This window comes from Panicum hallii, chromosome 7 (genome assembly GCF_002211085.1).
Source record: "Panicum hallii strain FIL2 chromosome 7, PHallii_v3.1, whole genome shotgun sequence".
NCBI lineage: Eukaryota > Viridiplantae > Streptophyta > Magnoliopsida > Poales > Poaceae > Panicum > Panicum hallii.
In genome coordinates, this window is record NC_038048.1 from 12,816,614 (window position 1) to 12,833,336 (window position 16,723).

The 16,723-nt window shown below is 48.9% G+C and overlaps 1 protein-coding gene across 1 annotated transcript; it reads left to right on the forward strand.

The window, feature by feature from the left end:
- The first annotated feature begins 14,656 nt into the window (after positions 1-14,656).
- On the forward strand, positions 14,657-15,421 carry LOC112900493. The gene is made up of 2 exons (XM_025969354.1): positions 14,657-14,941; positions 15,224-15,421. Exons 1-2 carry the CDS (start codon positions 14,657-14,659, stop codon positions 15,419-15,421), a joined length of 483 nt encoding a protein of 160 aa, XP_025825139.1.
- Positions 15,422-16,723: the final 1,302 nt, after the last annotated feature.

Below are 16,723 nucleotides of genomic sequence, written 5' to 3' on the forward strand. Positions count from 1 at the left end.
CACCATGGGGTTGTCCAGCCCTGTTTGTGAAAAAGAAAGACAATAGCTTAAGGCTGTGTGTGGACTATCGTCCTCTTAATGAGGTAACTATCAAAAATAAGTATCCCCTACCCCGCATCGATATTCTTTTTGATCAATTAGCCGGAGCTAAGGTATTCTCTAAAATAGATCTTCGTTTCGGCTATCATCAAATTAAGATTCAACCCAGTGATATTCCAAAAACCGCTTTCTCCACTCGATATGGTCTATACGAGTATCTAGTCATGTCATTTGGTCTCACTAATGCTCCAGCCTATTTCATGTACCTCATGAATTCTGTCTTCATGCAAGAACTTGACAAATTTGTTGTAGTCTTCATTGACGACATCCTAATCTACTCTAAAACTCCAGACGATCATGTCAAACATCTTCATGTCATCCTTCAGCGATTAAGAGACCACCACCTGTACTCGAAATTCTCCAAGTGCGAGTTTTGGCTGGATACAGTAAAATTTCTGGGCCATACCATCTCTGGTGACGGTATATCCGTTGACCCCAGCAAAGTACAAGAAGTGATGGATTGGAAACCCCCAACCTCAGTCCATCAGATCCGTAGTTTTCTTGGTCTAGCAGGCTATTATCGTCGGTTCATCCCGGATTTCTCCAGAATAGCCAAACCCATGACCAAACTACTAAAAAAAAGTGTTAAATTCGCTTGGGATCAAAAATGCGATGATGCATTCTCCCTTCTCAGAGATCATCTTACTACTGCTCCAGTCTTGGCTCAACCAGATGTGTCAAAACCCTTTGACATCTATTGTGATGCATCAGGAACCAGGCTTGGTTGTGTACTTATGCAAGACCACCGAGTAATTGCATACGCATCACGGGCACTCAGAGTTCATGAACAGAACTATCCTACTCATGACCTTGAACTAGCAGCTGTTATCCATGCCTTAAAAATTTGGAGACATCATCTAATGGGTGCAAAGTGTCATATATATACCGACCACAAAAGCCTCAAATATATCTTTACACAAGCAGACTTGAATATGAGACAAAGACGCTGGCTAGAACTGATCAAGAATTATGATCTAGAGGTACATTATCATCCAGGAAAGGCCAATGTCGTTGCAGATGCGCTCAGTCGCAAAGCACATTGTTCTTGCTTATCTGTTAAAGCATTCAACGAGACTCTTTGCTGGGAAATGAGAAAGCTTAATCTAGAAATCGTTCCCCAAGGTGGCTTGAACCATCTTTTAGTTGAAGCCACGCTTAGGAATGATATTGTTCTAGCTCAGCAGCGCAGTAAGGGAGTTGGAATCATTAAGCAAAAGATAACACAAGGAGAGAAAAAGTATAGATGTTTCCAAAAGGATCCCAAAGGAGTTTTATGGTTCAACGAACGTATTGTTGTACCCAAGGACCATAAAATCCGTAAACAGATAATGGACGAAGCCCATCTATCCAAATTTTCTATACACCCTGGCAGTACAAAGATGTACCAAGATTTAAAACAAAACTTTTGGTGGACCCGTATGAGACGAGAAATCGCCAAGTATGTCTCGGAATGCGATATCTGTCAAAGAGTCAAAGCCAGTCATCTGAAGGCTGCTGGTATCCTCCAACCTCTAACTATTCCCTCTTGGAAATGGGAAGATATCAGTATGGATTTTATTGTTGGTCTGCCTAATACTTCTCTGAGACATGACTCTATTTGGGTAATCGTTGATCGATTAACCAAAACTGCACATTTCCTTCCTGTACACACTACATGTAATGCCAAGAAGTATGCCGAGATTTACTTAGATTAGATTGTTCGTCTTCATGGCATACCTAAAACAATCATCTCCGATCGTGGGACACTATTCGTCGCTCGGTTCTGGGAGCAACTCCAAGATGCTCTTGGAACTAAGTTAATTCGAAGCTCCGCGTATCACCCTTAGACAGATGGGCAGACTGAAAGAGTAAATCAGATCTTAGAAGATATGCTCAGTGCTTGTGCCCTCCAATATGATAAACATTGGGATAAATGCCTACCACTGGCAGAATTCTCATACAATAACAGCTATCAGACCAGTCTCAAGATGACCCCATTTGAAGCATTGTACGGTCGCCGTTGTAGAACTCCTTTGAGTTGGTCACAAACCGGTGAGCGTAAAATCTTTGGACCAGACCTTGTCAATGAGGCAGAAGAGAAAGTAAGGATTATACAGATGAATCTGAAGGCAGCCCAATCTTGACAGAAAAGCTACGCTGATATATGAAGGAGACCATTACAGTTCCAAGTTGGAGACTTCGTATATCTTCGAGTATCTCCTGCTCGAGGTATTCAAAGGTTCGGCGTAAAAGGGAAACTTGCCCCTCGATACATCGGACCCTTTGAAATCCTTGAAATCTATGGACCCGTAGCTTACCGTCTTCAACTTCCTTCTCAGTTAGTGGCCATCCATAATATCTTCCATGTGTCCCAAGTCAGGAAGTGTGTTAAGCTTCCTACCGAAGTCATCGATTCCCAAACCATCGAAATCAAACCTGATTTGACCTATACAGAACATCCACTCAAAGTGTTGGACACCAAAGAAAGAAGCACTAGGATAGAAACTATTAGGATGTTCAAAATTCAATGGAATCATCACACTGAAGAAGAAGCGACCTGGGAAACCGAATCTTATCTTCAGCATAAATATCCGGATTTCTTCCAAGCCAACTTCCGAAATTAATCATCCAAATTCCTCTGCTCCGGAATCTCGGGATGAGATTCTTTTTAGGGGGGAAGGCTGTAACATTCAGGTAATTGGAAAACATGGACACTAGATTTTGGTAATATGTATGTTTATATGTATGCTTACTATGGTATATGTGGGTAGTAAAAAAGGCTAGGGGTATATCTGTAATTTCTATAAAATATAGGCTCTTAAGTGTTATTTGGGTGAAATAGAAGGTAGCACTAGAACCTAGGAGAAAAATAATACCAAGTGCTAAATTTGTATCTTTTTAGGAAGGAAAGTGTAAAAGGGAGGTTAAATCTTAAGAAAAGTGGGTTTGTGGTGTAAAGATAGGGACCTATGTGTAATTAAAACTAAAACTATAGGGCTTTTATGTAAAATAGTTGATGTGTAAAAGTAACTCTTATGTTTGCTTGAGGGCTAATATGTAAGAGTACAAGTCATCATGGCCTTCCATGAACTTTTGCGAATATGTTTAAATTTTGATCAAATTCACTTTGGTAAGGACCAAGGTAATTCAAATTTCACCTTTATTCAAAACCTATCTTGTAAAGCTGCAAACTTTGAGCTTTTGAACTTGAGCCCTAAAGCATTTTTGTAGAGCTTGAAAAACTCTACAACTTTGATTTTGGGCACTTTTTCTTTTGAGCTTTAGATCAACGGGGAATTTCACCTTACAGAGAAGTCCTTAAATCTTTTTAGTTTTACAATGAGTCCTTAGACGTTTTCCCCTCTCATCTTCTTCCTCTGAGCCCCTTCTGCTCCCCTGCTCTGCTTCTGCCGCCGATGCAGTCCCTTCCCCCGGCCGCCGCCGTGCAGGGCGCCGCCATCCAGCTCCTGCTCTCCTTCTCCACGCGTCGCCCTGTCCCTTCTGCCACCGCCGAATTACCCTCGCTGGCTGGCCCTCGCGCTTCCACGTCGAGCAGACACTCCCGTGCAACTGCCACGCAATTCGGACGAGCTCTCGACGCCGTCCTTCCTTCCCTCTTCAATTCCTTGTGCCTAGGGGCATGTGAAGCCATCCACCAACCATCCCTCCACTTCCCAAGCAGACCTCGCATCTATCCTCGCTAGATTTTGGCGTTTTGCTTCGGTTCCGAGCGCCGCTGTCGACCTGCTCCGGTGGGCAGCCTTCTCCCGGCCCCTTGGGTCCGTTCTAGGTAGCTTAGGGGGACATGGGCGAGTGGTAGATTGTAGTTGAGTCAGTTTAGCGCTTGCTCCATATCTTGGACGGCCGGAACGCGCACTGCTGCCATGGCCGAGCTGTGGCCATGGGGCGCCGCCATCGAGCCGTGAGCTCCGGCCGTCTCGAGGCGTGGCTGAGGTTGGGGCTTGCTCAGGGAGCGATGGTGGTGCTCCCAAGCCATCTATTTGGGGGGCCTATGGCCCTGGCGTCGCCAGCCACCATGGCCGAGCCTTGTCTCATCGCCGGCCGCTGCATTTCGGGTCAGCAGGGGGAATGGGGTGAAAGTAGAGATGCCCCTGGGTGGGTCTGCGCGCGAGAGTGCCGTATAGCCAGGCTCCGTCCTGGGTAGGGTTGCCGGCAAGAGCAGGCCGCCGCGCCTGCCTCGGCATTCGGCCCGTGGCCATGGGACGGGGGGAGGAGAGAAGAAGCAGAGGAGGTCCCACCTGTAAGAAGAGAGCCGAGAGGGAGGGGTGGATGTGTAAAGGAAAAAGAAGTTCCGAGGGGTTTTCTGCAAATAGCTATAGCTAGATTTCTTTCCAATGGCTAAAACATGTTTAACTCGGTACAAATTGTAGAAAAATCCAAAAATTGCAAAACTAGTTTTGTTGGAAACTAGGTTTCAAACCCTACAACTTTTGTTAATGAAGTTTAGTATGAAACTACATACTTCTGTGTCTATTTAAATCTAAAATTTAGAGGTATTTTTGTGTGTAACTTTTACACCTCAACATTGTTTCTTATAATTTTTAGTATGTCACTTCCATAGGCTATGTGTAACCTTGTGTAAAAGTTTCAAACTTAGCTTTGTTTTGTAGCTCAACTTCTTTTGAAATTAGGGCAATTCAAATTTTGAACTTAAATGAAATTAGTGAAACATGTTCCTTAAGCTTAGTTAATTAGATCTTTTACCATAACCTAATGTGTTGATAATTAGTATATAAGTAAATTTTCAAAACTTTGTGATCCTATTTACCTAAGTTTTGAATTTAAACTTGGAATTTAAATTCAAATCCAAATGTTCTAGTTTCTGTTTGCCATAAATTCAGTACTATAATCATGACTCAATTATGACTGGTAGTTCAAACCTAAACCCCTTTTATTTCATAAACTCATGTATGTTGACTCTGTTGAATTACAACTTTGTTGTGACATAAAATCTTAAATTCAAATCTTGTCTTACTTAAATTGTTGCATATCATATAGAATCAACAACGCTCGGCGATGGAGATTACGAGTTGGTCTTAGGACAAGATCAAGGGTTTTCCGAAGACCCAACACAAGTCGTCGAGGAACTAACTGAAGCTCCGAACCAAAGTTCGGAAGCCTCCGACACTCCTGCTCCCAACCCCACTCAAGAAGGCAAGCCCCGATGCATATCCTAGTATTTTAATTTATTACCATTTCACTTATACATTATATATCTTGCATTACGTATAGGAGTTGAAGTGAAACCCTAGTTGCATGAGATCTTAGAAATCCAATATATTGTACCCGAGTCCTTATCGTTTAGATGCTCTGCTAAATAGGACCGATAGAAGTTAGGTGATTTCTTGTCACTCGCGCGATATAGGAGTTGCTTGTTTACAATTCGGCAACCATTATAAGGATGATGGACAGGGTCATGTGCTGTATCATGACCTGAAGATTACCCTGTCTGTTTTGATAAAAATTTTCAGGTCAAAATGTGTGGTAGTGGTGGCTAAGCGTTTGAAAGTACTAGCCACATGTCGTGAAATATGGTAAGCGGTAAGCCTAGTACCCGAATGGCCTGACAAATGGACACGTTTCCACCACTCGACTTTTATTTTATGTTTACACGCACCGACGTGTGGGAGTGCGTTCTGCAAGGCAGATAGGAATACAGATCATGTAGTCGCGCTACAGACGTATGTCCTGCACAATTGATGTGCGTACGGTCCTGCAGTCGCTTGTGGTCGCCCTGATCCATAACCCGGAATATGAGGGAAACGGTTGCTTCGGAATGACCTGTTGGTGTTCCAAGCGTGTGTGTTAGGATTACCTTGCAAGGTTGAATTCGATTCCGAATCGTCCGCTTCTCATGAGGATTGAGACTACTTATTCCTTCTGCCACATCGAGTAAAAAGTGTAATTGTTGATGGAATAATATTGATGGGTGATAATCTCTATCTTGCGTGTTTAGTATAGGTGCTTACCTAGAATGGCTAAACAAGCTAGAATCTAAAAGCTAAAACTTGAAAGTAGGTTATACTCTTTGTTGCTCTTCAGCCGAAAATAAACCCAGAACCTTTACAATGCCTTCATGAGTCTAGTTACGGGCTGAAGTATACCCAAACACGGGTAAGCCTTGCTGAGTATCAGAATACTCAGCCTTGCTAGTATCTGTTGCAGGTGTAACTTTCGAGAATCCCATGGACAACCCTGCATGGCCAACGTCTGTTCCTTTTGGCTGGTCCGTGGAGTGGGATCCATCCCCGGCCGGCAGTGACCCTCCTGAGTGACACCAGGCCTTGTGCTGAGCATGGTGTCCACTATCGCGACGAGTGTAGTTGCGTAATCTTTTCTTTCCGCTGTAAGTTTGGACAAGCTGTTTTGCTTGTCAGTTTAAACACGGTTTGTATAAGTTTACTTGAGTTTGAACCTAGTTTGTAATAATGTTTGAATATCTGTAAATTAAAAGTTGATGAGCTGTTCTGTGAGTGTAAACTCGCCTTCGTGCGAGGTAAGCCTGCTTCGATCCTGTTGAACCGTGGTTGTATTGGGCGGAGACTCGACAGACCAATGGATTGTTCCGTTTGAAGTGCATTGAGTTAATGACAGCTGCATAGTGATCATTAGCGCACTTGAGCCGGAATAATTCAGGCGGTTCTGCCACACTACGACCCCAGCTGTCAAGCCCGGGCTGTACGCCCTGTCATCCAAAGGCATAGGGCAAGGCTACGGATACCCTTGCACCCTTAGGGCTAGACACCCTAGCAGGAGGTACCCCTGTCCGTATTTACCGACACTCTCCAATGTGCCGGTCCTTATACTTAAATACATTTCAAAATGTAAGGAATTTTTGGTTTATGTTCTGCATAGCATACGCACATCCAATGTGCAGGACGTACGTCTACAGCGTGACTATATGACTCTACTCCCATCTACTATGCAGAACATATTCCCACACATCGGTGCATGTGTACATAAACCAAAATTCGAGTGGTGGGGGATATGTCCACTTGCCTGCCAATCAGGTACTAGGCTTACCGCCGCTTCTCCTCTCCAATTTCGTGCTCCACCAGCACCGCCGCATCTCATTGCCCCTTCCTGATCCACTCTTCTTCCTCCTCCCATGCACGCGCAGCCCAGAACATCGCGCCGGCGATCTCACTCTCCGCCGCCGTTCTAATTCTAGTCAAACCGAAGTTCCACCCCTTCTCCTTCCTCGCCAAGAGCACCATCAGCACCACATCTCCACGCCGAAGCTCCCTGACCAATTTCCCTCACCTTCCTGCACTCCAGTCGCCGGAACACCATCGCCGCCCTCGGAACCTCACTGCACCGGCTCTGTATCTAGTCGAACCGCCACCTCCGAGCTTCCCTTCTACAATTCTAGCCACCCCCAAGTCCTGAGTGAGCGCTTCTCATGGCTTCTTCAAATGAGGTGGGATCACCCTCCATTTGAATTTCTTCGCTGACATAGACTTCGTAGTATTTAGTGATAGCTGGTTTTCTAACTCTTTGAGACCTTCTAGGGGCCTCATCAATTGGCACATGTTCCATATGGGGCTGTTGTTGCTTTTCCTCATGTGCGATAACTGGTTCTATAGGATCTTGAACAGCATGTTCCTCATCTTCATTCATTGTTACCACAAGGGAACTAACAATAGGTGTTGCCACCATAGTGTCCTGCACTATCGGTGCAACATCAACAAGTACCGGAAAAATGGTTCCTGTGTCATCGGAGTATGTACATGTACCCGCTTCTCCTCAAGTCTAATTTCTCATGCCACCATGCTCCACCTGACCATGTCGTCCTCCAAGAAGACAGCATGTCTCGTGTCTATGAACTTTGTATGTCTATTAGGATAATAGAAATGATAACCTTTTGACTTATTTGGATAGCCAATGAAATGACAACTGACTGTCTTGGGATCTAGCTTTCTAATATTTGGGTTAAATACTTTTGTCTCAGTTGGACAGCCCACACATGTAAATAATTTAACATGGGTTTTCTTCCAGTCCATAACTCATACAATGTTTTTGGAACCGGCTTGCTTGGTACTCGATTGAGAATGTGAGCGGCAGTTTTTAATGCCTCCATCCACAAACTTATCGGTAAAGTGGAGTAACGTAGCATACTTCTCACCATATCCATTAATGTGCGGTTACATCTTTCAGCTACTCTGTTCTACCGAGGTTCGCCTGGTGTGAAATACTGGGCAACTATGCCATATTCTTGTAAAAACCTTGCAAAAGGTCTAGTTACTTGGCCATTTGGTGTATGCCGGCCGTAGTACTCTCCTCCACGGTCGGATCGCTATATTTTAATCTTTAGATCATGCTGATTTTTTACTCCAGCCTTGAATATCTTAGATTTATCCAACGCTTCCGATCATTCTTTAATTGGATAAATATAGCCATAACATGAATAATCATCTGTAAATATTATGAATGAATCATAACCATCTACATTCTTTACAGGAAATGGACCACAAATATCTGTGTGTATGATTTCCAAATCCCTGCACTTCATTTGGCTCTTTTCTCAATTTATTTAACATACTTTCCCTTAATGCAATCGATGCAATATTTTGTATCTAAAAAATCTAGAGGATGCAGAATTTCCTATTTGATTAATCGTTCAATTGAGAAAAGTACCATGATTTTGCAGATGTTTTGCAGATGTTTTGTTATTGCACAGTTTGCACTTATTCGTATGTTCCTGACAACAAAGACTCGTTATTGCACACAATATTTTCTTCATTGCATACAACATTCACATTCTCATGCATATATATCAGCAAGCATGAAACTGAAATCAAATTTCTACTCAAAGAGGGTACATAGAGAACATTGTGCAATATGATGCTATTATTTTGACGGGTCCAAGGACCCGGGGTCCCCAGCGGACCCACCTCCCGCTGGCATTCTGACTAGCCCAAGATAGCATCTGGAATGAATGCCCAACTTCGTGGGCTGCGGCTTCGTACAAGCCACCCAGGCCCATGATCCCGACCGACCGATTGGTCGGGTAGAGCATGGCTCATGTTCCCGATCTAGGAGACGATCGGGGACTGGGTCCGTACCACGGCTCCAACTGTGGTCCCCTGACCAGACTCCACCATACATGTGTGGGGGGCCAACCACTCACTCCACAGGGGTTACCAGCCAGACCCTGCGTACTGGTCATCTTCGGGAGCAGGTCCTAAGGATAAGGGCGGACACCGGGTTCAACTTGCCGTACGGGGCCAACCACTCACTCCACAGGGGTTACAGTCGCTCTTGTTGCCACAGCAGGGGATACTATTCCACCTACCCATCCTCGAAGGGATGGGCCACGACGTCCTCACCATACAACGAACATGCCTCCATCATGATGGAGTGACAGGGCGCAAACCCACCCCCTGATCAACCAAGCACGACACACAGGAATAGAACAAGATGGCCACTACACGGCACAGGACTGGGGTGGTGGCTACCCGAGGACGCCGACTGATGGAGTTGGCGGTCCCGACTAACAGAGCTGACGAACCCGACCGACGGGGCAAGGAAGCCCTCTCTCTCTTTCTCTCTTTCTCTTGATATACCAGTGCCCCTGTAAGGAGGGCCTCCCTTGTACTATAAAAGGCAGGGTCAGCTGCCTAGGAAAGGAACCAAGATCCAAGAGATTTATCCTCCACTCGAAAGCTTGTAACTTCCCAAACTTTCACGAGCACCCAAGCTCAAGCAATACATCCGACTGACCCCTGATTGGACGTAGGGAAAGATTGTCTAAACTAGTATAAATCTTGAGTCATCATGTGCTAGGCCACCTCCGATCACAACGCGCACCATTTTTGGAACCAATAGTTTGGCGCCGTTCGTGGGGAGGATGTTGTGCGTTCGCCATCCTAGCGATCGGATGGCTTTCGTCTCCGATACCTCCAGCTTTGCAAGCCTAGGCGATACGATTCGCTTCGGCTCGTTGGAGATTCCTATAGCCCCGCGCGCTGGGCTGTGGGGACCTCCCATCTTCACGCCCTTCCAGGCTTTCCATTTTGGAAGCTTGGACTTTGTTGCCGATCATCTCATCACGCTTTGCCTCCGCGAAGAGGCCACACCACTAATGTTGCTTGAGGGAGACACTCCCTCGACCGAGCCGCTAGCTGACCTCGACACTGAGGTGCTCGCGCATTACAATGAGCTCATGCTCGGTGCTAACCCCTCAGTGAGTGATGTGGACTTGCTCCTGTTCTCGCTGCACAACGTCTTCCACCAGCTCTCCGGAGGGACCCTGCTGTCCCCACTGCTCACCCCGCGCGGTTGGTTCTTGTTTGGCTTGACAAATGCCTTGAGCGTTTACACTAGGGAGCTTTGAAGGACCATACTGCTGCCCCCGCTTGCGACTGAGTTTGTGGGCATGACGGGGTATAGCCCTGCCTCATTCCATGATCTCTTCTTCTACGATGACCTCCTGAGCGAAGGGTCCAGCGTCGGCGACCTATCACCTCTTGGCTATCCTGCGCTGTGGGAATATGGATGTGCAGGGGTGGCTGTCGGTCCCGGTGGAAATCAAGGATACGCACACCATGCCAAACTCACATGTGCAGGCCCTGGCTAACGCCCAGGCGCACGGCGAGGACTTACACCAGTTGCGGCAACACTATCCGCCACCCGCGTCGGTGCACCCCCGGCGCAACTCTGATTTGAATGCTCGTAACGCTGCGGGTGGCGCACGGGCACTTGCCCGTCTAGTCCAACAGGCCATCATCGCAGATGCCAATGGCCCCCGCAATTTGCACGGGCTGGGAAAAACATCGCCGCTGCAGCAAATCTCCTGCGCAACCTACCTGAGCCTGCGGACCCTCGATAGCAGGAGCTCCACCACAACATCCGGATGTTGGTGGAGTGTGCTTCCGTGCAGCAGTAGGAAAGCTCCACATCACGCCATCGGCACATGGCCTCCTGCACAGTCGGGGGTAGGCTCGCAGCAGCCAAACCCCTCAGTCCACCAACAGCAAGCGTGTCCTCCTAGGCGGGCCGCGATGCCGCGACTGCGCCTCGCCCTGATCCAGCATTCGCCTCGTAGTGCCCACCAGTGCGTGGCTAGCTTGGGCCCAACTATGATGCACGCAGCATCATCCACACGCGGAAACTAGCCCGACACGGCACCGATGTTGATCGGGCCACCACGGACTTGGCTGATGCCCACCAACCTGAGGGGGAGCATGAGGAGGCACCCCCCTAGGCGTGGTGGCTGACCGTGCTATCAGGACGGTGACCGGAGCCCCAGTCCAGATGGCCTAGGCCCGCAGGCCTTTAGTCACATCCAAAAAGCGCCATTCCGGCTGTGCTTCTGACTGCCACTAACATCACCAAGTACACTGAGGAGATGAACCCCACTGTATGTGTGGAAGACTTCCGGCTCGCTTGTCGATCCGGAGGAGCGGATGTTGACTACTTCATTATCCAGTACCTCCGCATCTGTGTCAGGGAGTACATCCGAGCATGGCTCGAATTCTTGCCGCACAACAGCATCCGTAGCTGGGCAGAGCTCAAATAGGTCTTCATTGGGAATTTCCAGAGGATGTACGTGCGCCCTGGAAACTCCTAGGACCTCAAGAGCCGCAAACAGGAGCTGGGCAGGAGGACCAGGATGAGGTCCCCTCCTCAGGGTAGGGGAAAAGAAAGAAGAAGGACCGGTGTCATCCCAACCCCAACACGGTTGCGGCGGCCGACCGCACAGGGAAGCGACAGGGCACTGCCGACCACTTCGAGCAGCTTCTAGAGAAGCCATGCACCAATCAGGGCTATCCCGTCAAGGACAAGCTCAAGGACTGCGAGCTCCTCAAGCACATGCTAGGTCAGCCTATCAAGTGCAAGGGTGGGGACCGCAACGAGGAGGCGCCCAAAAATCAGGGAGCACCGGCAAAGGAAGGGAACAACTTCTCTGAGCTGGACGGTTGTCTCATGATCTTCGGAGGTCCTGAGGATGGCTACTCCAAGCGTCAACACAAGGTCCAACTCTAGGAGGTTTGTGCCGCCAAGGGCCCCGTCCCCAAGTTCCTCCGTTGGTCGAGCACTCCAATCACCTTCAATCGTGGCGGCCACCCTCCCAGTGTTCCCTGACCGGGGAGCTACCCGCTCGTTGTCGACCCCATCATTGGCAACAAGCGCCTGACCAAGGTGCTGATGGACGGGGCCAGCAGCCTCAAAATTTTGTATGTTGAGACCCTCGATGCCATGGACATCTCGCGGTCCAAGCTTTGCACTTCCATTTTCCCGTTCCTCGGTATAGTCCTGGGCATGAGGGACCAACTACACCTACCTCAAGCTGAAGATGCCAGGACCGAACGATGTCATCATGGTGAGCGGCTCCTTCTAATAGGCGTACGCCTGTAGCTGCCAGCACTTTAAGCTCGCCACCGTAATCGCCAACTCCGCCGAGCTCAAGAGGCTTCACGAGATGGTGGTGGAGGACCCTCCCGATCGCAATGAGCTGACACCGTCTAGTGCCTTCCCCCCGACCGAGGATACCAAGGTGATTGAGGTCGACCCGATGACCCGACTAAGACCATGCGGATCGGGACCCAGCTTCTGACCAAATAAGAAAGCACGCTCGTCGACTTCCTGCGCGCCAATTGAGATGCCTTCACATGGAAGCCCTCTGACATGCCAGGCATCCTGAGGGAGGTCACCGAGTATGAGCTCCACACCAGGCTGGGTTCCAAGCCCGTGCACCAACATCTGCGCCGTTTCGATGATGAGAGGCATAGGGCCATAGGTGAGGAGATCACCAAGCTCCTGATTGCTGGTTTTGTCAAGGAAGTGAATCACTCCGACTGGCTTGCCAATCCTGTCCTTGTAAAAAAGAAGAATTGGAAATGGAGAAAAATTGTTGACGATACTTGCCTTAACAAGGCGTGTCCCAAGGATCCTTTCCCTTTGCCGCGCATAGACGAGATAGTTTATTCCACATCGGGATGTCAAATCCTTTCCTTTCTGGATTCCTACTCAGGCTATCACTAGATCATGATGAAAGAGTCCGACCAGCTCGCGACCTCTTTCATCACCCCATTTGGCACGTACTGCTACGTCACCATGCTGTTCAGCTTGAAAAACGCTGGCGCCACCTACTAGTGTTGCATGCAAAAATGTTTTGCCGATTAGATCAATCTGCCTTGACAGCCCGACTAGCTCGAGCTGCCGAAACCCACAGTCGCCGTCTACGTGGATGGCGTAGTGGTGAAAGCACCTCGCGCGGGTGATCTGATCTCCATGCTAGATGCCACGTTTGCTAACCTCTGAAGGTTCAGCATCAAATTGAATCCCGACAAATGCACTTTTGAGGTTCCAAAGGGGAAGCTACTCGGATCCATAGTATTCGAGCGTGGCATCAAAGCCAACCCCAAAAAAATCATGGCCATCGCCAAAATGGGCCCCATACGCAACATGAGAGGCGTACAATGTGTCACCAGCTATTTGGCCTCCCTCAGTCGGTTCATATCCCGACTGGGCAAGCGGGGGATGCCCCTGTACAAGCTCCTCAAAAAGTCAGATACATTCGTCTGGACATAGGAGGCCCAGCAGGCCTTGGACAGCCATAAAGCATTGCTAACCTTGACTCCAGTCCTCGTCGGTCCCGAGCGACATGAACCTCTCCTACTATACCTTGCGGCAACCACCCACGTGGTCAGCGCCGCTCTTGTGGTAGAAAGGGAGGAGCCGGGCCATGCGCTGAAGGTTTAGAGACCAGGGACTTTGTCAGCGAGGTACTCACCAAGACCAAGGCCCACTACCCCTAGTTGTAGAAGCTCTTATACGCCATGCTAATGGCAACCAAGAAGCTACAGCACTACTTCACCGATCATGAGGTCACCATCGTCACCTCATTCCCACTTGGGGAGGTCATCCACAGCCGTGATGCTACGGGACAGATCTCCAAATAGGCACTCAAGCTTATGGGCTATGACATCAAGTATGTCCCCCGCACCGCCATCAAGTCGCAGGCCTTGGCCGACTTTGTGGCCGAATGGACGGAGGTCCAAACCCCGACTCTAGACATGGCCATGAATAGTGGACCCTATACTTTGATCGATCGGTTATGGGACCTGGCGCGGGGGCCGGTGTGATCCCACCCAAGGGGAATAGGCTCCGCTACGTGATCCGCCTCCACTTTTGCACCTTGAAAAATGTCGCTGAATATGAGGGTCTTATCAACGGCCTCCGCATTGTCGTTGAGCTTGGAGCAACCCGGCTCTACGCCTACAGTGATTCCAAGCTGGTAGTAGACCAAGTCATAAAGGAGTCAAATTGTGAAAGCTCCCTCATGAAGGCGTACTGCTAGGTGGTTCGCAAACTGGAGGACAAATTTTGAGGAATCGAGTTGCATCATGTCTCGTAGAGGGATAACAACGACGCTGATGCACTTGCCAAGATGGCGGCCTAGCGGGATCCCGTTCCCAACATAGTCTTCATCAACTATCTCCACGCTCCCTCAATCCGTGTCAAGCTGGACCCGCCTTAGAGGTTGTCCAAACCGATGCCCGGGGGCCCCAGTCTAGTGCCTCCCAACTAGGCGTCCCCCAACTACCTCGTGATGGAGGTTACAACTTCCGCGGCTGACGCAGCGGTAATCAACTCTGACTGGAGGGTGCCCCTTCTGGCCTACCTCCTCGACAAGGTCCTCCCAACTGATAGAACCGAGGCACAAAGGATGTATCGACACGCCAAGACGTTTCTCGCCATCGATGGTGAACTTTACAAACGCAGCCCGTCGGGGATAGGAATGCTCATGAAATGCATCCTCACCCAACAAGGCAAGGAACTCCTTCTCGAGATCTATCCTGGTATCTGGGGGCACCACGCGGCACCACAGTCGCTGGTCAGCAAGGCTTTTCACCAAGGTTTTTACTGGCCCACCGCACTGCACGATGCGGAGGAGGTTGTCCGCATGTGTAAAGGGTGTCAGTTTTACACTAGGCAGACTCACTTGGCAGCACAGGCACTTTAGACCATCCCTCTCACTTGGCCGTCCGTGGTCTGGGGCCTTGACATGGTCGGGCATCTCAAGAGGGCTCCTGTTGTTTTCACTCACTTGCTTGTCGCGGTGGACAAGTTCACCATGTGGATCGAGGCGAAACCTAATGCCAAAACCAACTCCTAGGATGCTGTCAAGTTCTTCCTTGACATTGTCTACCGGTTCAGTGTGCCCAACACCATCATCACAGACAATAGGTCAAACTTCACAGGCAAGAGGTTCTTGGAGTTCGCTGATGGATACGGGATCAGGATTGATTGGGCGTCGGTCGGGCACCCACGCACCAACGGGCAGGTTGAAAGGGCGAATGGAATGGTCCTTTAGGGACTCAACCTTGCATCTTCAACCAGCTCAAAATGTTTGCCGGATGTTGGGTCCAGGAACTCTAAGCTGTCCTCTAGAGCCTAAGGACAACTCCCAATCGATCCATAGGGTTCACCCCATTCTTCCTAACATACGGGGCAGAAGCGGTGCTACCCTCCAACCTAGACTACTATGGCACCCCAAAGGTCAAAGCCTTTGACCCCGACTGAGCTGCGAAGGCTCAACAAGATGCAGTTGACTTGTTGGATGAGGTGCGGGAGATGGCCTTGGTCCACTCTGCTCGCAACCAGCAAATCCCTCGCAGGTACCACGAGAGGAAAATCCGGGGAAGAACCCTCAAAGTTGGTGATTTGGTGCTACGGAGGGCGCGGTTAACCAAGGACAAGCATAAGCTCACTCCGCTCTGGCTAGGAACCTACCGATTGAAGGACAACAAGGCAACATCCTCACCAACACTTGGAACATTGAGCAACTACTTTCTTCCCCTAAATTAAGTCCCTTCACATGTTTTCATTCAAATGATGACTCCTGCAATGCCCCAGCCCGAGCAATCTTGCCCTGACTCACTCAGGGGCCCATAGGGGTACTCCGCCATGCACACCGCTACCCCCTCCTTCCTTTTGCAAATCTCATACAAAAAGGCAACTTTTTTTCACTTGAGCGAATGGGCGACCCATTTTCCCATCGCAACCTAAGTGATTTTTGTTGGGCCACCTGACCTACCGAACTCTCGTCACAACCTATGGCGAACTAGCAGATGATGCCACTCGGGCCAGCCCTAGGCTACATGCTTTAGCCTACGGTTAGCGAGCTGGTTCGAAATGGAAAGTGCGAAGGAAAGAGTCACTCTAGGGATCAAAGGTATACGGGTGGGACAGGCTTCCCAAACATCATTAAAACAAAATTGCTTACAAACATTTAAAGTTGTTTGTTCGGGGGATCATTAAGTTCCCTATGTAAGTCTTTCAAAAATGAGAGCTAACTTTAAATGCTTCTACTGCAGCACCTCATCTGCATTGGCCAACGACGTGGATGGGAGGAGCCATGCTGCGGGGTCGATTGGAGGATTTCCTTGACTGGGAACCACCACAGTCGAGGCAGCACTCGACCCGACTTTTGTTGACATGCCATCGTCTCTGCTCAGAGTCGCTCCCTCTCCACGTGATAGGCCTCTTTCACCCAGTCAGTGGTGGTTGCCTCCACAAATGCCATCACGACTGGCACCAAGCTCTATCCGAGTTCGTGGAGCTGGTCGGCGGACCACCCGGCGGCATAGCCTCTCTTGACTACCTCAAAACCAGG

What these genes read in the sequence shown, in the direction of transcription:
- LOC112900493 (XM_025969354.1), top strand. Translation starts at nt 14,657, where the DNA reads ATGGAGGTTACAACTTCCGCGGCTGACGCAGCGGTAATCAACTCTGAC. An exon ending in ACGCGGCACCACAGTCGCTG is followed by an intron (nt 14,942 to 15,223) that starts GTCAGCAAGGCT and finishes ACCAACTCCTAG; the next exon opens with GATGCTGTCAAGTTCTTCCT.